At 41.0% G+C, this 23,179-nt stretch overlaps 1 protein-coding gene across 2 annotated transcripts in view; it reads left to right on the top strand.

The window, feature by feature from the left end:
- The window catches only part of lrsam1 (leucine rich repeat and sterile alpha motif containing 1), a 31,998-nt gene extending 10,371 nt beyond the window's left edge, over positions 1 to 21,627 (top strand). For both annotated transcript variants that reach the window (XM_033646279.2, XM_078161859.1), the window contains 16 exons: positions 878 to 987; positions 1,141 to 1,170; positions 1,499 to 1,621; positions 7,602 to 7,741; positions 7,886 to 7,930; positions 8,767 to 8,837; positions 10,169 to 10,268; positions 10,429 to 10,516; positions 10,627 to 10,701; positions 12,532 to 12,612; positions 13,522 to 13,617; positions 15,517 to 15,615; positions 15,696 to 15,827; positions 18,759 to 18,825; positions 19,457 to 19,662; positions 21,367 to 21,627. In XM_033646279.2, coding sequence (XP_033502170.1) covers positions 878 to 987; positions 1,141 to 1,170; positions 1,499 to 1,621; positions 7,602 to 7,741; positions 7,886 to 7,930; positions 8,767 to 8,837; positions 10,169 to 10,268; positions 10,429 to 10,516; positions 10,627 to 10,701; positions 12,532 to 12,612; positions 13,522 to 13,617; positions 15,517 to 15,615; positions 15,696 to 15,827; positions 18,759 to 18,825; positions 19,457 to 19,662; positions 21,367 to 21,489 — 1,586 coding nt within the window. In that variant the 3' untranslated portion in view covers positions 21,490 to 21,627. The remainder of the gene's footprint in view (positions 1 to 877; positions 988 to 1,140; positions 1,171 to 1,498; positions 1,622 to 7,601; positions 7,742 to 7,885; positions 7,931 to 8,766; positions 8,838 to 10,168; positions 10,269 to 10,428; positions 10,517 to 10,626; positions 10,702 to 12,531; positions 12,613 to 13,521; positions 13,618 to 15,516; positions 15,616 to 15,695; positions 15,828 to 18,758; positions 18,826 to 19,456; positions 19,663 to 21,366) is intronic.
- Positions 21,628 to 23,179: the final 1,552 nt, after the last annotated feature.

Genomic DNA, 23,179 nt, shown 5'->3' with positions numbered 1-23,179 from the left:
ACAGTTAACAACAAGTTCACAACGTGTATGGTGATAAAAGTACAATACTCACTAGCAGCATTCAGTGTGCGGCCGATGTGCTTCTACACTTTTCTGTCTTTGCTGTAATAGTTTCTGTCTGACATAAGGATCTAAGGCTGTCTGAGTCACTGGCTTCGTTTAAGTCTCTCCTAAAACATACTTCTTTTGTAAAGCATATCCTGACTTTATCTGAGCTGTCTGTCTATTTTATTGCTATCTTATTGACTTTAATGACCTTTTATTATCTTGATTTTAAATTTGGCCTTATTTTATCTTTTACTAGTTGACATTTCATGACATGTTGACATTTTATGACATGTTATTTGTTTTATTCTTCTTGTGTTTTAGTTGTGTTTTTAGTTTTATTGTACAGCACTTTGTAACTGTGTTTTTGGTGCTATATAAATAGAGTTTATTATTATTATTATTGTTATAATATATAGTAACTAAAGGAGCGGTAGTGACATCACCGGTGCCTTTCTGAAAAGCAGCAACACACACACACACACACACACACAAACCTCAATTTTACGCTCCTGGCACACATTTACTTTAAGTCGTAGTTGGTCTCTACTTTGAAGTGTTTTGATAACATAGAGTTCTGTAGCACAGAAACTAAAGCTACACCAAACTGTGGCTTCTTACAGGGTTCAAAACTTTGTGCAACACAAACAAAACTTGATTCAAAGTGATATATGACAAAGTCCTTGTTGTTGTTGTGGAATTTCATTACTACAGAAGGACATGTCATTCTTCAGTGGAAGTAAGAGAATGAAAAAAAGGTTAAAAGGTATTCTTGTGTCAATAGACTCTCTAAGAGAATAATATTGGATGTCTTTGTTGACATGGTTTTCAGAGCTGGGAGAGGAGTACTGCCCACCATCACAGTATCTCCTGCCGGTGCTGGAGAATGATTGTGGCAAACAGAACTCTGACTGTTTGGATGGCTTGGAGGAGGCCTGGCAGGTACAGTAGGTGACAACACAACCATATACAGAAGCAGAAAGTCAGTTTTATGACCATGTAGTGCTGTTCACTTGGACCTTGTTCATTGCTGCCTATACTGCATTAACTGGTTACTGGAAGTCTCATTCAATCTTTCGTCACTTTCTGTTGCAGAACAGATTCAGTGACTACGAGAAGAGAAAGGTATGGGACTGCAGTGACACAGTCACTGTTTTGGTTCACTCTGATCTGTGTTGTTTACAGCAACAGCTCTGACAAATACACTGTGCACTACCTCCTCAGCACCAAACAGCACATAGACATAGTTAGAGACTAGCCGGTGAATATAGTGGAGTGGAGTGAAAATAATTTGTCCGTAGTCATTGTGTTATTTACCTTATTAGTTGGCTTTTAAATACATTTTTTAATATTAGTTTATATTTTACTGTCTGCATTTGCAAAGCTTAAAATTTGTCATTGTACACGTAGAGTACAGTAGGAGGACATGCTGACTTGTCCCTCTGTCCTTCAGGAGCAGAAGAACCAGGCGAAGCTGGACTTTGAGCGGCATCTGGAGGAGAAGAAAAATGAGCACGCCCAGCTTATACTCATGAACAACTCCCGCAAGGAAAATATCCTCAACTCAGTCCGACAGGTACACAATGTACTCACTCGCACCAGCGCTTGATAGATGTGCATTTTATCGATTGTTTGTATGTCTCTGTGTTGATGTAATTAGGGTTCTAACCCCGAAGGGGTAGAACCCTTCTAAGATTGTACCGGTTTATTATTATTATTATTATTATTATTATTATTATTATTGTTATTATTTTTTGTTGTCTGCCGCTTGAGCTCAAATTCCCGTGAGCTGGAATAAGCCAGAAACCTGAAACTTGGCCCAATGATTGGAAATGATGTGCATCAACTTTTATTAAAATATGAGCCCAGTCGGCCACATGGTGGCGCTGTAATTAAGGCTTAAAAATGACTTTTTTGGGAGGCCACGCCCCTCACACCATAAGTCTGATTGACTTGAAATTTGACACACAGGTCCAGCTCAATGTGCTCTACAAAAAAGCCTCTGGGACCACTAAGCTCTGTCTGACTAGATTTTTTGCTAATTTGCATAATTTGAAAAACAGTAAAGTGACATAAACTTTTACAATTTTGACTCCATCAACACCAAATTTGGTACACGGCTTTGGGGGATGACAAGACACATTTCTATTATAAATGAGCCAGATTGGTCAAAAAACATGGCCGCCACGGACCAATGAATCTTTGCTGTGGGCGGAGCTTAGAATTGATTGGCCATAACTCCCACACCCTTTGACCTATCATCACCAAACTTGGTGGGTAGGTCCACAATGAGACTTGGAAGCTGCCTACCAAAGCATTTTGAGCTCAGCCTATAGGGGGCGCTATAAATGCCACACATCTGTATCTCAAAGACCATTGGATGGAATTTCACCAAATTTGGTATGCATGCTCTAGGGGTGGCTATTAACTCATATCTTGAGTGCCATGTTGATAGGTGAAAGTGGGCGTGGCCTATTCGTCATTAACCGTCATAATTTGCGTTTTATTAATTTATGACCAGCTGGAAGGACCTAGGGACATGAAACATGGTACATGGACTATAAATGACATCCAAATACTGCTCAAAAAATTTGGTCCCAATCGGCCTTATGGGGGCGCTATAACATAGAGTGTAAAGCTTGAAAGGCTCTGCCCGCCGCACCACAAGTGCTATTGACTTGAAATTTTACACACACATCCTCCTGATAGTCCTCTACAAAAAAGCCTCTTGCACCATGAATGCCGCCCTTACAGAATTTTTGCTAATTTTAATAATGTTAAAAACAGTAAAATGAATAAGCTTTTGAATTATTTGTGCTATCAACACCAAACTTGGTATGAGGCATCGGGGGACCGAGACACTCATTTCTATTATAAATGAGCAAGATCGGACGAAAAACACGGCTGCCGTCAAGCAAAGTGTCCTTGGAAAGGGCGGGGCTTAGCGAATATCGGCTGTAAAATGTTAACCGTTTTTCCGATCGTCACAAAACTGGGTAAATATCATCAGAAGGGGACCAAGAACACACCCAAAAAAAGATTTTGAGATTGGCACATAGGGGGCGCCACCGCTATTCCCAGATATTCCCGTTTTTTTCCCAAACCGTTTTCTCCATTGAAAATGAATTACGGAATCTTCAAAAATCACAAAATTTCAAACGGTAACTACGGATTCATACTTTCAGCTAGAAACTCCATTCAAACTGGAAAATATTCAGCAATTCCTTGACTTTTTACATATGATTCAACTTTTCAATCCCATTCAAACTTTCCAAAATATTCAGCGTTTTCTGAAACTTGGTTATAATGGAAGTCAATGAGAAAATCCTTCAAACTCACTCATCTTCACCCACACTTCACGAACTCATACATTGACGTAGAAACTCCATTCCAACTCTGAAATGTTGACATTGCCATCGACTTTCAGTGACTGATTCATATTTTCCATATCTCTTTTAGTTTTTCTACACCAGCTGTTTAAAAATCATGAAATTTTCAGCCTTTCTCAGAATTTATAATGGGTGTGTATTGCGTAGAATGTTGAGAGTTAGAGTGGGTGATGTCATCGCTAGAGTGCACAGCACCTCTGAAATCATCAAGAAATTTTCTCTTAAACTCGCTGGTGCGGCCACATCGTTCACTCTACATACACAAATTGTACACCAAATTGTAGGAAAAGCCGTTCCAGTCGCAGAGGTGTGACCGCTGAAGAAAATGGATTTAGGGTTTTGGCTGCAGGTGGTCTAAAAGGACAACACGTCCAACCAACTGCCCCATTGACTCCCATGTTAAGTGAGAGCCCAAATTTCTGGAAGAAAGCAGACCATTCCACTTATGTCCATCATGGCTCTGGCCTCATTTTTCACACCACAGAAATGAAATTTACACCTTTGTGATCCGCATCCTGTCCTCTCGCTCACGGTGTGCTTTTTGTAGCTGTAGCACTTACGGTTTTTCATTAAACAGTTGGAGTTTGAGAGGAACTTTTGGCTCAGTTTCTGCCTTTTCTTGGTGTATTTAAATTTGACTGTGCCATTGCCAACTGGTGATTGGCTGAATCAACTCCAGCCGTTCGGCCAATCGTCTGTGTGTCACAGCACAGTCAAATTTGAATATTTCAGCAACCTGACTTCTTTGCAGTTAAAGCCTCATCATACAGAGGTAATTACATATGTGTCAGTCTGCCTGTCTGGGTCTGTCTGTCTCTGTCTTTCTGTGTCCATCTTGGACATTTTAGACTGCAGTCTTTTTTAGCTGTTAAGTTAAGCTGTTTTTTCTATCTGTAAGTGGACATACACACAGACAGACAAACAGACTCACACATACACAAACGCGCGACAGCACGTGAACATACACACATTCAGGCATGCACACACACACAGACACACAGTGATACATTTACTGCTATTAATAATTAGCGTATTGGTATGGGGATACTAGTTGGCAGCGAGCATCAGGCACACTCAAAATTTCATGTGAAATTTTCTAGTTCATTCATTCACTCATTCATTCATTCTTGAAAATGAAAATTTCACTCATGAAAATTTCAAATGCTCTGCAGAGATCAGATGAAGGCCACAGGATTTGTTTAAAGCCAATTTCCCAATTGCATATTTGAACCTAGCAACAGCTTTCTTTTTAATTTCACTCTCAGGTCCATGCCTTGATTTACCAGCGATAACCCAATTTTTAAAAGCTTCTCTGGCTTGCTGGTGGAGTTCATCCACATACTCATTCCAGCCTGGCCTGAAGCTGTACTTCTTTGCTTTTCTCTGAATGAGTGGTTTACTAGCCTCATTCAGACCCTGCACAATTCTGTCATATAGTACACATAGCTCTTCTTTGTGATTTGGCATACCACAGTTGAAATTATCACACATTATAGCATCATATGGAATTTCAATGTTACCTATGGTCTTCTCAGTCAAGTCATGATAATGTAGCAGGTCGTTCTCTGAGAGTTTAGCCCACTCAATTTTCCCACCATGATTAACCTGATTATCATCCGTGGTCATTGTAGGTAGGTTTTCTACATTGAGCATAATGGAGACAGGCATGTGGTCCATTGTTGCAAACACATACAAAATCTCAACTTTATCCACACATTCATGGGCATCAGTTGTGCTTACACAATGATCTAGCCAGGATGTTGTATTCCAAGCCTCACTGACATATGTATAGCTATCTGTTGGCAAATGAATCTTACTTGTTAACAAGAGCTTATTATCATGACAAAATTCAACTAGGTATCGGCCAAACACGGACTTCCTATCAGAGATATCTGCATTCAAATCACCCATTACATAAATACGGGTACATTCATTTTCCTCAATAAAAGAGCCAATAAAAGCAAGCTTTTGAAGATATTCGTCCTCGTTACTGGAAAATTCATTAGGTGTGTAAACATTCAAAATGATAAGAACATTACCATTATAAGAAACTTTTATTGCAACACACCAGTCTACTCTCAATCTAATCACACTGATCAGAGGGTCATATTTTTTATGCCACATAATGGCCACACCTCCAGGTATTCTGCCTTGAACCAACCCCAAGCTCAAATCTGTGGTTGACTCCCCCACCCCATGGAGGTTACTATGAACAGAGTTAAGCTTGTCCAGGTCCTGTTTAGCAAGAAAAGTTTCTTGTAGACAAAGAATGTCAGTTTCCTCAAGGAGTTTGTCAACAACAAGTCGCCGTGCCTTATCCGCTGCATTGTGTCCTAGACGCAGGCCGCGTGTGTTATATGACACAATTCTCATGAGAAGTAGACAAATCTTATGCATGTCACCCAAGTAAGCAGCGATGGACGAAATGATTACTGCATGTCATTTACCCAAGCTTTCTCTTTACATCATGTTTCTCTCCACTCTCCTTTCTGCTTACATGTATAACTCCTTGTATGTTCACACAGTTGATCCTGGGTTCCAACTCCAATGTAGTTACTCAGTCTTGTTAATCATTAATGATATGGTGCAGATTTTAAGTTTAATACTATTATGGCCAGGACAGTCTGACAGACTGACAAACAGACATTGCAGGTCTCTCTCACTCTGTGAGTTTTGCTAATATTTGATGACTTCCCATCCTACAACATAAGTGAAACAAACATGATGTCAGGACATTTTTTACCCTTGAAGAGGGCGGCACATGTAGGCCTATTTTAGATTTAGTAAAATGCCACAGATTAGCCTATGTTTTTGGAACTTCACCTGGTTGAACAATATGGTAAATAGGCCTACTATCATTTTGATTTCATTTGATTTGGAAACATAAAACATTACATAACATTTTTATAGACTAGTGGTTGTTCAGGTGGGGTTAAGAAAGATAAACACAAAAAGCAATGTTGTAGGAATTGAGCAGAGAGAAAACAATGACATAGAGTACTGGGCCTATCCTATTTGTACCTAGCTAATGCATCTGGGTCTCGTTTCAATTTGGTTTTTCCGTAATTTGGTTTTGAAAGAGAAAACGGGAAAACGGAAGCACTTCCGTTACACGGACCCTCACTACCACATAATACCACTTCATGCAAATGAAGCTATTATGTCATGTTTGAATAAAAAAGCCTGCATGTGCACATGTTGCTATAGTTATGTGACTTTTGAGGTCACGTGAATATATTTAGAATGGTTTGATAATTTGCCACTTAGACCATGGGGAGGAGACCAGCTGAGTAAACTGATCTGTGGATGAGAAACTTGCAACTGAAGAAGTTACCCCCACCCCCCGGCCTAGACACTGGGGAAGGTAGGGAATCTTGAGGTGACCGGATGAGGGAACTTCTGGGTTGAAGATCCAGATTAAGACAGTCTGTATCTTGATGGAGGTGGTGCAGGGGTGGAGGTGGGCTGGGAGTTTTGCTGAAATGACAGCTGGATGACAGCAGAGAGAGAAATTTGACAGCTAATGACGGATTGGTAGAGAACAGGGAGAGGCTGGCAGACTGTGACTTGTTGAAATATGTGAAGAAGGGTGGAGCAAGAGGATAGTGGGAAAACAGAGAAGTGGCTTTGAGGTATACTTAAGGTAAACATTAAAATACCTATTGAAACTTTGAAATACGCATCAATAGGTAAAATTTCAATTTATGTTTTGATGTTCAAATGGAGTCTCTATGTGAAAGTATACCACAAATGTTATTAGCATGTAGGCTAGCTGAAAACCCGATTTCAAGAAATGTGTGACTTGGAAAGAGTATGTATTGCTTGGAGCTTTCAGGGACAGAGTGGGGAACGTCTTGCACTACGGCAGATGAGGGTCACGGTGGGTGGTGAGGGTCACGGTGGCTGGTTTGGGGCGGAACAGGTTAGAACCCGCAGATTGCCGCTCGCGGCTATATTCTTGTCCAAAATAATCCTCCGAGACCTTCTGTGCTGCCGGGGTAGATGTGTGTGTGTGAAGCATCCATGTTTTAACAGACATGGATGTAAATTGTAAGAGAAACTTGACTGGTGCACGGAGGCATACAACCGTGGGGCAGTAATTCTAGTTTTTCAGTGTGTTTCTTTGTTGATTTCTGCTGCATTAATGTCTGTAATCTGTCTGTTTAGGAGCAAGAGCGTCTGGAGCTGGGGGTCAGCCAGCAGCAGAGGGCTCAGGAGGCTGAGAGGCTGCTGGTGCTGGAGAAAGTCAGACAAGCTGAAGACAACATCAGCAGTCGCATCAGCAACATGCTGATGGACAAAAACAGGTAGGACTTGAAGGAAGTGGCTGTGTAGTGTATTCTTTGTTTAGTTGTGTAAAGTTGCTGTATGAATCTGTGTCATATTGTAGATGCTTCGTACACACAGATGAGTCTCTGCTAATTACACAATGTGTATTTTGATCTCTCCAGGCAGAAAAAAAGTGCAGAGTTTCTTCAAGCCCTGGAGGAGGAACGGTGAGTGGACAGACCACTGATCCATAATCTACTCATCTATTATGATATAATGCTCTCCAACACATAGCAGCACTCATCCAATTGTTTTCCACTTACCAGACTGGGCCTATTTATAGAGCACTTTAGTGCACCAAGTAAGATGCACAAAGTGCTTTCCAGGGGGAAGGAAAATAAAAACACATGACAGAACACAGGAGACCTTAAGAACATCACCATAAAGAAGCAAAACATTGACACTGCATAGTCACGAAAAATAAATTAGGCAATAAGAAAATATATTCTGTAAAATGGACATGTTCAGATTTCTCCCAGTCTGTTTTGATAAATTATCACTTATGTTCATCCGCATATGTTTTTGGTCACTGTGATCATTCCTCCTGGAAGACTAGTGCCTGCAGGTGTAAGTCATTATCTAACATTATGTCTGTCTCATAGTCTTCTCATGGAGATACACCTTCCTCTAGATCATAACTGTCGTTGTTTTAATAGTTGTCAGATGGATTTTACATGTTTACAAAGTTTAAAAAGGGCATTGGGCCCAATCCCATTTCTTAGCTTTACTTCTACCCCTCGTTCCAAAGTACCCTTTGCCCCTTAGAGTTAGAAGGGGTAGTGGTTGAAATCTTCCCCTATTAAATTAAATTCAGGGAGTCCAGAAAGTTCATGGAAGACAGCCTATAAATAACTTTGTTATCTATACTTAAGTGTTATTCACACAACTTGTAGATTAATTGCAATAAAGCAATTGTACTTTGTATTAATTGAATTTGTCTTATAATTCACACATTTTTTTTATGTAAAAAGTCAGAGCATCACTGAAAAATGTTCTCCTTCAGGATCCGTATGGAGCATTTGACTGCCATCACTCAGGAAGAAGCCAGTTCACTGAGGAAGAAGGAGGTGGCAGGTGAGGAGCTTGGCTGATATGTACTTAACCTAAACAGTGTTCTGTTGGTAGAGTCATGGCTGGAGTGGCTCTGTTAATCACAAACCATGGACCCCAAAAATGTACTTCATTGTGCCAGAGACTGTTACTTTAATCAAGCAGGCAAAAAAATAATGAAAATATTTCAAAGTATTTAATTAATTTACATATTTACAATGAATATATGGAGCACACCATCAACCAAAGACCTTAAAGCAAATTATATCAGTGTTAAACATTCTGGTTCTCTTGATGAAATAAGAGAGGTCTGTCTGGCCATCCAACACTTTGGTCCAGAGCAAGATATTGTGCCAAGTATTTCTGGATTGCAAAGAAATATACTGTAAAAATTCATGGTCTCCAGATGATGATTCCTGATTATTGTGAATCCCCCACCTTTTGATTTTTCACTATTATCTGGACAAAATGTGCTCAAGAAAAGTTTACCATAGGGTTGGGCCAGTGTAAAAAATGTCTAACTGGTTTGATATTAAGCCAAACACCAGAATGGACCAGTATACCTAATTTTACTACTAAGTGTCACCCTTGACTCAGTAGCTGCTCCTGAGTGCAGCCATGACTTTCCTCCTGCGGTGTTTACATGTTGCCTTATCTATGTTTTTCTGGTTTTCCCCTTTCTTTCGCTTCAAATCCAAAATGTAGCAGTGTTGGCACAGTTTAAGTTTTCTTTCAACTATTCTGCCATGGTTCATCTTGTTGCCCCAAAAAACACATGAACATTCTAGTAAACAAACACAACACCGTTTGCATGTTCCCACTTCCCACCTCCACTGAATTTTTATCTCCTTCATGTTATTGACCTCCCTTTGGTGTAAATTACGCATGGCTCGTTAGTTTGTTATAAGAAACATGATATGTGAACCAAGTTGACATATCGCTTATTACAATAAGGTGGATTTGACGCTGTCAGCACAGGTCGCTGATGTAGGCTCCTTTTCAATTTGCCAGAAAGACTCATAATGAGAAATGCCAGTTCAGCTGTTTTGCACTAAATCAAACCTGTTTAAGCTTGTACACCAGACTGGACAAGCAAAACTGGAAATCAACCAACTCTTGTTTACTATGTACCTTCATGCTCCCCAGATGTTGTACCATTTCAGTTTTGGGCAGCTTTTCTCTGTTGTCACCATCGGGATGTAATGTCAACCCTGCACATGAGATATCGCATAGGCTGATTATCATGAAAAGTACTGATCACATTCATTCTCTGTAGTGTAGTATCTCACACACTCACAACACACTTTCTTTTCCTCTAAACCCTGCCCCCTCTCTTTCCTCTCTGTGTGTTTTAGTGGCCATGCAGAAGATGCTGTCGGACAGCTGTGCTATGAGTCTCCTCCAGGAGGCCAGTGACTTTCGCAGAAAGAACCTGGTGTCTGAGGCCTACAGAAGGTTAAACACACACACACACACACACACACACACACACACACACCAGATCTAAGCAGACAGATGTGAACATTGCAAACTAGAGTGGCCCTAACAAACCAAACCTTAGAGAAACACGTTGTAAACTCAAGCATATGGTTTCTCTTCCATTGTCTCATAACAGTTTAGAGAATTTGGACAGGAAGTTTGATAAGATGCTGTCCCTCCAAGTTTTGGACAAGTCAAAAGCCATTGCCCACATCTTGCAGGAGGTATGTGAATAACGTAGCTGTCACAAGTGTCATGAGAGCCAGGTGGAGAAATCTTAACTGTGTGAATCAAAATCATACCTTTTGAGCAACCATCTGATTGCTCTCTACAGGAGGAGATGCAGAAAGCAGCGTTCCAGGCCCTGCAGCTGCAGAAAGATGCTGTACATGGCTACATCCGCAACCAGGTCTGTGTGGACAGGTGGAGATGGGTGGGTTGGGGGTCAAATATGTCACTCCTTTCTGGGTTAAAATGGAGCTCACCATAACACAAAAAGAATAAGTAAACACCTTCAACAAGCTCTCATAGTTTGCATCACAGATTAGCTTTTGTTCAAAATCATATTTTACATTATATTTTTATATGAAACACCCCAATGCTTGGTATAAAAAATTATTGAAATTAAACAGTAACTGACCTTCTGTGCTATCTATACACTGGTGAGCTGTTCCAGTTTACACACTGAGGTTATTTAGAGAGTAGCGGTGGACATGTTTTCTTTGAAGTGGCTGTGATGATGAATATTATTATGTTACCAACTGATCTAATAACTAAATGTAATGTGGAAGGTGTGGCTCATAGTGATGAACCAACAAAGAATTATCACCAGATCCTGCAGTTCCCCTCAGCTGTAACGGCCCAAACTTAAATGTTTTGTTTGCGTCTCACAGCTCTCATCATCTTTGTTATATATTATATTTTCGAAAAATGTTGGTGGAGACCAAAAACAGAGCTAAAAGGAGAGTGCATATTGGACTTACATTCATCAGGTAGACACAAAAACGACTTTAAACAAAGTGTTGCTGTGTGTGTAAATAACTTAACTGTTAAGCTAAGTTCACACTATACAACCTACTGTCTTGTAATCAGGGGTCTTAAAGACATGGTTTTCACACTACATGACTGACCGGCGACAGGGGCTCACATGCTACAAGATCTCTCACCAGGAGGAATCCCCAACAAGTATGTTGTGATGTGAGGAAGCACCACAGCATCGCTCTCTGTCCCACGGTCACTAACTGAAAGTCCCTGACAGGTCCAGATATGTAGCATGCTGGATATCAGGGGAGCCTCTGCAATACATCGATGAACTTTCAACAGTTAGCACATGGTGCTACCGATTTGTCTCTGATCTGGGCTTTTGTGGAGGAGCTCCATAAACTGTTGGTGAAAATCAGGGCTAAAATTGGTTAGTGTGAACTAGGCTGTGTAGGATTAAGGGGGGGATATATTGGCAAAAATTGAATATAATATTTATAACTATCCATTCATCTGTGTATAATCACTAAAAAACCTGAAACTAAGTATCTTTGTGCTTTCATGAACCACTTATATCTACAAACGGAGCAGGCTCTGTTACTCAGAGTCCACCATGTTGATTCTACAGTAGCTCAGAAAGGACAAACCAAACACTGGGTCTAGATAGGGTCATTTGCATTTTGTGTCAGCATCAACTACTGTGGTTCTCCTACATGTTTGGCACATGGGAGTCACAGTTGGTTGCAGTCTGCAAACTCAACACTAGATGTCACTAAATCCTACACACTAGACCTTTAAAAAGGGATGTATGTCTGTGTTGTGTTCACAGCTAGTTTTGCTGCCCCCAGGTGGCCCAAAAATCTGTTAGGTTAAGGAAAATCAGCAAACCTCATTTGGAGATGTAAGTGTTCACACACTAGTGCTAGTCACTGGCTTTTAGGTGAGCAGAAAATTCCCTGGTAAAGATGAATATAAAGATTGTAGACACTGGGCATTATTATCATTTCTTTTTCCTGTTTTATTCTTTTTTCCTTTCTCTTACATCACCCGCAGCCCGCCCATAGCTAGCTCATTTATACTCATACTCGTTAAGTGATTTAAAAAAATGTTTTGGTCACCAATCGGGTACCCACAAAACCCTGTGTAATATTATCTACAAACAGAAAATCATTTCATCCAGGTTTTCATCCTGACTTTTTGTTCAGCAGCATGTCCCTTCTCCCTGCTAGCTTCATGTTTGCTTCTCCACTGTCCCCAGATCAAGCTCATAGAGGGTGAATTATTGCAGCTGACTAGATTGGAGGTTAAAAGACGCAATCTGGATGCTGAGAACCTGCAGGTGGGTGTCACCGCCTTCTTTCACCGCCTTCCTACATTCACTTGATTATTTTTCTTCTTCCTGTTGATTACTGTATCATTCCTTTTGGCCGTTTTCATGTCATTGCTTCATTGCAACAATTTATCATTGTACAAACTGAGGTTCAAGAAAATAATCAGAAGGAAAGGGATATTAAATACATGCTTTCAATTAAGTGATAATGATTGTTATAATAATTATGTCAGAGCAATGCTGGTGTTTTGGGGGCTGTACTCATGTCGTGTCTTTAACTGCCTGGAAAACGCGAGGTCGAGCGCTGGGCAATACCTTTGTGCCATTTTTGTGTTAGCTTTCAAGAGCACAGCGGTAGGTTGCGTCTTAGGTTGCTAAGTGACCTTAACAAGTACTGTATCGAAGCCTGTTTACCTGAAATTTGAGTGCAGAGCTGATATTCTTCCAGGCGCTGTTTGTAGCAGGCCTACTGTGTGTGGGCATATCGTCTGTGAGACAGATGTAAAGCTCTGGCAGCTCTGCACCAAAATGATCCACTTTTCCAGATTTACCACAGACTGGTATTTACAGAAAAAGGGAATGATATCTGTCGACAGTGATTTGTTTTTTCTTGTTACATGACATGAGGTGCATGCTTCTGCGTTCCAAAAGTTGAACTCGGTTTATCTCATGGCACAGACGTTGCGTGAGAGGCACTCAGGAATGCGTGCACACCGCAACGGTGTTGCTCTGCTGTTTGAGCGCTCCCTGCCGCACATTCTCATTGAAAACAAATAATTTTAGCGCGCAAAAAAGGCAGCATGTGTACAGCCCCTTAGTGTTCCCACAGTGTTTACTGAGGAGTGTATATTGTCACTTTACGCACTTCCTGTGTGTGTGTGTGTGTGTGTGTGTGTGTGTGTGTGTGTGCGCGCGCAGGAGGTTCTGGTGGAGCAGCGCACAGCTCTCAGTGATTTGTTGCAGCAGCTGCTGAAGCAGAGGGACCAGAGAGAGCAGGAGCTGCGGCAGGTTTTGGTGAGGAAACAGCTGCTTTGACCAAGCAATGTCTCAAGCGTTCTTCTGTTACATTATCAAAATGATGCAACTGTGGATGCAGAGATTGCTCACATTTGCCTTCTGTTAAGCCCCCTGTAGACTGTGAGATTTTAGCAATCTTGTAAGTTTAGTGCAAACTACACTGTGCGACTTGGATCTAATAAACTTGGGTACAACATCAAGTTTGATGTATGCAGACTGCATGATGACAGCTTCTTCTGAATTGCAGGTTAAGTTGTACTATGCAATAGCTTTCCATACTGCGTGTGCAAGCATGCTGCAGGAGTTATTACTTCTCCAGCTGTGAAGCACAACAAAGAGGGTCACATAATCAAATAACCTAAAGGTTTGTGGACTCTGCTGCTATTTCCCTCCATGCCTTGCCTTCTTTACGTGATCATGGTAAGAGCTGGAGGACACATCATACAGGCAAGGCTTCTGCTGCCACAACTCTGCAAGGTTTTCCTCCTTGCTGAAATCCCTCACGTTTCTTTTAGCGTGTTTTGCCTCCATGACAAGCTGCTATCCATCTGTTTGTTTGCGTTAATTACCAGTGTGTCATTTCATGCTGCATTTCAATTGGTTGGTTAGTAGATGTGGGTCCTAACAGCAGTCACAAAGTGAGATGGTCATCCTAAATTTCTGACACTGTCAGAATTTAAATTTACAGCCATCCTTGAACCTCTTACTGTGCGACGTAGGACCAACGTTTTAGAGCCACGACCAAAGATATCGCTAAGTTTCTTTCACGGTGGTCATCTTTCGTCTGGGACAGCCCAAAATCGCACAGTGTATACTGGGCTTTAGGCTCTGCACATACCTGGTATTAATATGCGCCTTAGGTGATCTGATCACAAGTGGATAGTGTTAAATAAACAACCACCAAGTCGCATTGTTACATTGTTATTCAATCACTCAAACCACTTGCTGAGGTGACCTGGGACGTATTTGACCACAAATCATTTGTAGTGTGCACCCAGCAAGCACTACGTTATCAATGGAGGACATGGGGGTTGTTTTGGTGACAGCACACTAACAGGAGTAGGTTTGGCTGCATGACCCACCAACTAACTACATAACTCACCCACTGTAATATACATGTCAGTCCATGATCAGCCCCCTTCCCTGGAAGCCCTGAAGAAAATGCTAAATATGCATTAAGCTAATTGTGAAGTATTGGATTTAAAGATAGGTGGTTAAAGTTAGGTAAAGGTAATGGGAAAGGTTACATCTCGTTTCTTACAAGGTGATTCACGTCTTCATATATAATGAATTACAAAGTAGATTATTGCTATGTTTGGCCCTATTTTTTTAATACAACATGGTGTTATAGCAGGGTTCAGATAACTGTTGGGTTGGTGGGTGTGTCTTGTACTTGTGGTGGGCATGGTTTGTAGGGGCGTGTCATGTACGCTACAAACAGAATGTGTCTGCAGCTTTGCATGTCTCCACTAACGCGCCATAACTTGCACATTTTACAAGGTAGATGAAGTGTTGCATGACCGTCCATTGTTTTGCTGTATGGAAAGAGACCTGTTAAATTTTGCTGACAGTAATGGCTCGAGGTCTACCAAGACAACCATTAATCTAACTAGCAAGACTGTGAAAGTAATAACTGTTCGTGGAGCCCTTTGACCTTCTTGCCCAGGTGACATAAGCAGTAACAAAATCTAAACACAAGTGGTCAGCTGGAGATGTATTATAGATACAGGAGTGTACAGTGACATGTCTCAGTTGTTCACCTGTGTTAGGATCACCAAAATGCATGTTAATACCAAGTGTTAACAGGCTATCGGTCATTGACACACATCATAACGTCTTTTCTCATCCTGGGGTTGAGTAGTTAGATGAGACCAATGAGCACTTTGTGTTTTCCAGGTGGAGATGGAGCAAAAGTCAGAGTCCAACCAACAGAACTACTGGATGATCCAGTACCAGAGGCTGTTGGATGCTAAGCCGCTGTCACTGCGTATGCAGGTGCAGTACAGAGCAAGGCAAACACACAGAAACATCTGAAGCCCAAACTGTGCTGCTGTTAAACTGTAATCTTCATGCAGGAAGCCGGTGTGGAGAAAGAGCTGGTCAACCTGTTATGCAAACTCTCAGCTCAGCATTACCTGCCCATCCTGGCCCATAATCGAGTGACAGCTGAGGCCCTTCGCCACATGAACTCCTCTGACCTCAAGAAGGTTTGTCTGCAACATCATTACTAACACATTATCATCGGTTGCCACTTTCATATTGGAGATGATTCAACACATTCTGTAACACTCTGTTTTGATATCAGCTTTCTTCTCTGTCAACACAAAGCCACCACTGTACAACACTGTGAGTTACTGCCCCAGCATCTGTACAGTAGTCTCGCCACCAGACAATCAGAGATCTCCGCCTTCTGATAGTCTGGGGACACTCCTTTCTAAAGTGTGTTTAACACACCGGAGAAAACGGCCAGCAACAAAGCAACACCTCTCGCATTTTTGAAAAGGACATGCCCTCCCGGAAATGTGCGCTGCCCCTTTTCTCGTCCGCAAGGAAACAAACACACAGAGAGCTTGAAAATAGATGCCAAGAGATTTAACTCCGTTTTATCAAACATGTGCTCAGTCCACAAGATTGTGGAAATGAAGGACTTACAGCGACTTTGTTTAAAACTTTTAACGCAGTCAGACTATGTTTACGAGCACAAGAGTTCAGCGAGCCACCGAAGGACCACCCTGCGGATTTACGAATGGTTCTGCAACGTAGGGAGTTTTTTTAAACTCTGAAATTGTATTTGACCATCTAAAACACAAAATCAGGGAGAAAGACATCAGTCTTTAGTTAAGCAAAGCGTCTAAAGACTGACTTGTGAATCTGTCTGTACAGAGTCACACTGACATCCTCAACTAAGAAAGCACAAAAAAAGATCAGTACTCATTAACGATTATGATTCAGAATCCCCAGTTAGGGCTTGTCATGTCCTTCATGAAACTGTTGTAAATGTGCAAAACTATCCTGATAATTGGACTGATTTTTTTATTTTCACTTCATCATTCAGTTGGACATTGTGGTCATTCTAGCCACTCTCTTGGTAAGAGGGGAGTATTTTGCCACTAACATTCAGCAGTGAGTGAGCTGTCCTGTTAACATAATTCCCAGTCAGCAGAAGCTGGGGTGGTGGTGTCAGGAACAGTTAACTTAAGGCTAACCTAAATCAATTAGCCATCCCTTTAGCAGTCAAAAATGATTTTTAAAGCAGCTATTTTCAATATTTTATCATAAAAATGGATGAAATGACAAATCACTGTGTATATAGAAAGAGGTTCCTGGTAGTCACATAATAATCACATGACTCAGCAGTTCCCTTCAGCTCTACAGAGCTTTGTAGTGACTTTCAGCTCATTGTTTTGGTTTCCTGGCTGCAACTTTACTGTTCTGGTTCAATGCCACCATTTTAAGCATCGCTGAAGCAGCTCAGCTTTTTCAGTGAAAAGCTCTAAAAACTCACTGTGCATAACCTGCCCAGATCACACAGAAAGTGTTATTGTTGCCAGGTAACTACCCCATCATCTCCTAACCTTGATGTGTAATCAGTCTATTGTTTATTTTGGTTAGCTAAAACTACCCACCTATTTTTACAGTAATCAGTATCTAGTTCCTAAAATGGACGGGCAGAGGGTACTTGCTCTATCTGTGGTTGAGGGTGAGAGGCTTTCAGCAAATAGTTTGTTGGACACAGAGAAACAGAGATCTGTGTAGATACATGAGACCCTAAAAAAGAGGGTGGATCACGAAGAGTACCTCGAGTTTCTCCTACATTGTTTACTAAGTGTAAACGTGTTGTTGTGGCTAGAGAAGGCCTGCCTTTCAAATCACCTGATTTGACAATGGGGAAAAACAACAGAGATGGCGTGGGGCACTTTTCCGCTCTGAGTTTAAGTTTTTTCAACCCAAAAAGTTCAGAGTGCACCATCAAAATAGCCTAGAGCGCAGAAACAGTGAGCAAAATGCTTCATTCTCATTTAAAAACGCTTTCTGTTTGATCAGGGCCTCATAAGTGAGCTAGTGAATGTAGTTGAACATTAAGCAGCTGAAGAGGCAGATATTTTTCTAAAAAGTTGGTGGAGACCGAAGTCAGAGTTAATAGAGAGCAAATATTGGACTTGAATTAATCAGCTGGACACAAACATGACTCTAAATGAATGATCATGTCTGCTGAATATGTTAATAACTGTAACTGCTGGCTAATTAAGTTATCCATATCAGCTAAATGGACAGTTCATAATCAAATATATATATTTTTCCATTTACTTGTAGTGCTGTTCATCAGTCTAGATGGTTTTGGTGTGAGTGGCCGAGTGTTGGGGATGTCGGTCTTCTCTTCAGTAATGGAACTAGATGGCACTTGGCTTGTTGTGCTCATAGTGCCAAAAACAAAAAAACAAAAACAAAAAAATTAATCGAGAAACTCAGCAGCATGTCTCTTTACAGAAGTCATGACCAGTTACTCAAGATAATCCACATAGCTTGTTGTGAACAGTTTCATGAAGGAACTATTTTCTTTCAACTGAACTACACCCGCCAACTGTATCACTGTGCAGAAGGAAATGTGCATCTACCCATGGACGAGAGGCTCATCTTCATGACAGCGTGAGATGTAAACATTAATGGCATCCTCCTCGGCTGAGCTGTAATGTATGCAAGCTCAGTAGTGCTAGGAGAGATAGTGGTAGATGCACACCTTCTTGTGCATGGTGATACGGTTGGTTAAGTGTAGTTTAGTAGAGAAGAAATGGTTTCTTCATGAAACTGCTCACTACAAGGTCTTTGGATTATCTTGAGTAACCAGGTCATGATTTCTGGAGACATTGCTGTTAAGTTTCTCTAATGTATTTGTTTAAGCCCTTTGAGCGCCACAAGCTGAGTGCCATCTAGTTCCATTATACACTCAACTCACATTAAAACAATCTAGAATAAACAGCACTACAGGAGAAAAAGGAAAAATGTGTTTCTGATTTTTTAAGGTGATGGTATGTCAGTGCTGTGTTTACAGCTTGTTGTGCTGACCCAAGGTACTAAAAAGAAATGAATGTGGGTTTAACACGTAGAGTAATCAGCATTATTCATTTCTCTGTTTTCAGCTTGGCATCAATGAAATAGGAATCCAGAAAGCTCTTCTTAACTGGGCTCGGAATCAACAACCTGAAGGTACATTACACACATCCTGTATGTCATACAATTCATCTGCACATGATGTGTGAGTTTTCAAAGCCAAAAAAAATCTTCTCTGCCCACTCTGGTCACAAAAAAAACAACAACACAAAAATGTGATATATGAAGTCTCAACAATCATAATAACATTCAGCATACCAAACACATACTGCATCAACAGAGAGGAAAACTTGAGGGCAGAAGAGTTGCACTGCATTGCATTAGACTGTACAGGTGTACCTAATAAAGTGGACACTGTGTAGATCAGAGGGTGTGGTAATTAATTAATATGCTGTCAGCCAATTGCATCACTGGTCTCACTGTGCTGAAACAACTGAACTACTCATAGTGACAACAGCAACTCAAAAAATGAACTGGCTTGGTGTCATTTTATTTATTTTAACACATGAACACTGTGGACAGCTGTGTGTAATGACACTGCGCTCCAGCACAGCTCTTCCCAAACCAGAGACTGTGTCCTGCTGCCTACAGGTGGCTGCAGGGATTTCATGTACTGAAGGAGAAATGTATATTTCAGCCTATTTTAAAGGATGGAAAATGATGTGTTTGACAAACTCAATAAAAAGCCAACCTGTTTCTGTTCACTCGCAATCTCTTTCTCCAACAGGAGCCTATAAGAGTGTCCAGCAGGACGAGGAGGAAGAAGTTGTCCCCTCAGCTCCAACTCCTTCTTCCCCTCCATCGTTTCCCAGCACCTCAACCATCCACATGCCCAGCCCACCACTCACCCCAGGAACCCCTGTCACCCCCTCAGCCCCCAGCCCTGTGGAGGGATCAGGGAGCTCAGAGTGTGTGGTCTGCATGGAGAAGGGGGTAAGAAAAGCTCACAGCAAAACCAGGAAGTAATACCTTTGATCTCAGTAACACTGAATACTACACTTCTTATTTTTGCACTGCACATTTGTTTGGCGTTTTTATGCCTCCACACAAGTGATAGCCATGACCGGAGGCATTATGTTTTCAGGTTGTCCATCCCATCCTTGTGAACATGCTATCTCAAAAAACACTTCAAGGGAATTTCTTCAAATATGGCACAAATGTCCACTTGGACTCAACAATGAACTGGTTAGTTTGTGGTCACTGTGACCTTGTCTGTCTCATTCTCGTGAATTGCAATATCTCTAGAACACCTTGAGAGAATTTCCTCAAAGTTGGCACAAAAGTTGACTTAAACTTGAGGATGAACTGATTTAGATTTTGCTGGTCAAGGGCCAAAGGTCAAGGTCACTGTGACCTTTTCTGCCTCATTCTTATGAACGTGATATCTGAAGAACAGCTTGAGGGAATTACTTAAAATTTGACACAAACATTTAGAAACAAAAAGTCGACATTATACTGTATACATTACATTGTATGTGTATAGTACACTTATCATTAACTTTTTCAGTTGAAGACACTTTTAGATAAAACGCCACTGAACACCACTATGAATGAAAGCGAAACCTTAGATGATGATAGGTCACAATTGTGATTGGCCCGTTAAGCTTTAACCAATGCCAGAATGTGCCTTTATGATTGCATGGCCAGACTGATCTGCAGAGCGAAATAGAATATGAGCTCACGAGATCAGGATGGTTTCACCAGGCTAGTTCAGTAGTGGTTCAGTAGTGTTTTTTCTAAAAAAGTCTTTCAGCATTCTCTTCATTTTCTCTTCTCTCCAGCATGAATTAGCTTCAGCTTCTAGTTAGTTCTGAGTGACAGAAGTGGGGGATACTTGGACCAGAAGAATTATTTACACTCGCACCAGTGCTCCCAATTATATTTTGAGGTCGCACAAATGAAATTTTGGTCGCATATGCGACCAAAACGGTCGCAATTTTGAACCCTGTAATTATGACAAAACTTCACACAAATGTCTAGTGATGACATTTTATATCCAAAAGGTCAAAGGTCAACTTTTACTGTGACATCATGATATTCTGCAAAAACACTTTTCTGGCCATTACTTAACATCATATCTCAGGAACAGAAGGGGAGACCTTTGGTCAAATACTGAATTTGTGACTCCTTATCTTGGGTGTCCACCTTGAAACTGTGCTGATTGTATAGATCGCCTGTGCTGTTGGGGGAGGTGTGTGTGAAGCATCCATGTTTTCACAGACATGGAAGTAAACTGTAAGGGAAACTTGACTGGTGCGCGGAGGCACACGGCCACGAGGCGGTAATAGAGGATTGTAGAGGACGTAAAATGAGGATCATTAATGTGTCTAAAATTTCGATTTACTGTGCAGTGAACTATTGAGTGTCTGTTATAAAGGAAGTAGTGGATGATTGAACGAGGGTGGGATTCCAGACACAGCTACTGATTCCATGGCAACATTGTACTCTCTGGTTACATTCCTCAAAGTGCATTTATCCTCTTGTGCTTTTGTGTTTTTGGTTTTGGAAGGCCCAAAAAAAAGATACTACCCTCCAATCTCTCTAAATGCAGAGGATCACTGTTAACCATTAATCCGTAACATACATACACACACACTTTTCCAGTCAACTGACAGTGTCTCATCTCTCTCTCTCCAGTCCCAGGTCATCTTCCTGCCCTGTGGTCATGTGTGCTGTTGTCAGTTGTGCAGCGAGGCTCTGCAAAACTGCCCTCTGTGTCGTGGCAGCATATCCCAGCGCGTCCGCCTCTATCACAGCTAGGACCAGCTGCATTGTGCTACTCCTTCATCGACTGCATCTCTCTGTATTTATGCATGATCATAAAGTTGCTGTGAGCTGACTATGTCATTTAAGAAAAGCTTTGAGCAGGTTGTCAAAGAGCTGAGCCACTTTCCTCTATTAACCAAACTTTGTGATGTACATGCAGAAACAAGCCTGGATAGGATTATTTTAATGGTGTTTAGTTTTTTTGTTGTCACTGGCATCCGAGCCTGTTTTATTTTCTCATTCTTATGATATTTTATTTTTTTCTATTGTATATTAGAGCCAAGTGGACTATACAGTACCACTCACTGGTTAAAGACGACTGTTCTTTGCCTTTTTATAGTTTCTCAATTGATGTGTGCCTTTATCTGGAAATCTCTGTTTTTAAACGATACCACTTGTCTGTGTTGGTAACCAAAGTAACACCTGTCCAGCATTTCTGTAAGTTATCTAAAACATAATCTATTGATTGTTATTGCTTTTTTTTTGCTATCACTGCCGGTGCGTCCCCAATGCAACCCTCATCTTGTCACTCTTCAATCTATGACACAATCTGTCCTGCCCTCACTGCCACGGGCTTTTGTCCCCTCTCACCCAGCTCCCCCTGTGCCTGCTGCAATCATGTATCTGCTGTTAATATGGAGGAATTATATCTGTGCACATTAGATCATTTGTGGGGAAACTCATTTCTGCCCAGGTTAAAAAATGAGCTGCAGAGCCCTGTTAACACTTCCAGTCCCTGTCACTCTCTATATTATATCACTGTAATTCTAGTGCTATTTTTTCTAACTACACGGCCCCATATTTGCTGTGTGGTAATGTAGAACACATAGAACTGTATAAATGTACACCATTTAAGCAAAATGAGAATAATGAAGATCCCAAAGGGGAACGTTTTATGTTTAGTTTTGTTTTAATTGTGAGTGCTATTCATCCTGTACAGTTAATAATATTTTCTGTGGCTCTAGAGAAGCTTTTTAAAGTCAATAACCTTCTCTCAGCTTGAGCTTGGAGACTACAGATGTTTAATAGGAAGCATGCATTGCAAAGAGGGGGTATGGAAATTGAAAGATGTGTTTGCCCAACTAATTAAAGACACTTTTGAGTTGCATCATGGGAAATGTAGCAATGTTGGAGCTTGCCCCACACTTGAGGACTAAAAGTCAGGATTTCTCAGCCTCAGCTTCTTTGATGTTGAACCTTTTCTTAAATATCTGTAACACTATTACCCCAGCTTATAGAAAGTGCAATACTAGAAGGAGGCCATTAAACTAGATATTAACATTCTTTAAAGGGTATTTTCCAACCTGGGCGCTATTTTTATTTTTTGAAATTGGTCCAGTATTGAGTGAGAAAGCAGAGAAATTGGCTGCAGTGTAATCCCTGGGGGCATTCGAGCTCTGTCTTTTTATGTCTACTGAAAGTAGTGAAAGTGTCTGACAACTTTCAGAAAGGATTTCCACAACAGTTGACCTCTTTGTTAAAGAGTAAGACCCGTTTTGTTTAACCAGAAACAGCCCTGAGATCACCAAACAAACCAGACTCTTCTTAAATAAATAGCAATTTAAGAATGCATTGAACCAGCATATTTTCACATCTAACTGGGCGATTTAAGAGTCAACAGCTTAACAAGCAGTTGAGTGGAGGCAAATTGATGGTGATCAGTTGCCTGCGGAGATTACAATCC

This window comes from Epinephelus lanceolatus, chromosome 19 (assembly GCF_041903045.1).
Source record: "Epinephelus lanceolatus isolate andai-2023 chromosome 19, ASM4190304v1, whole genome shotgun sequence".
In the NCBI taxonomy this organism is placed as follows: domain Eukaryota; kingdom Metazoa; phylum Chordata; class Actinopteri; order Perciformes; family Serranidae; genus Epinephelus; species Epinephelus lanceolatus.
This window is presented reverse-complemented; position numbering and strand designations above follow the sequence as displayed.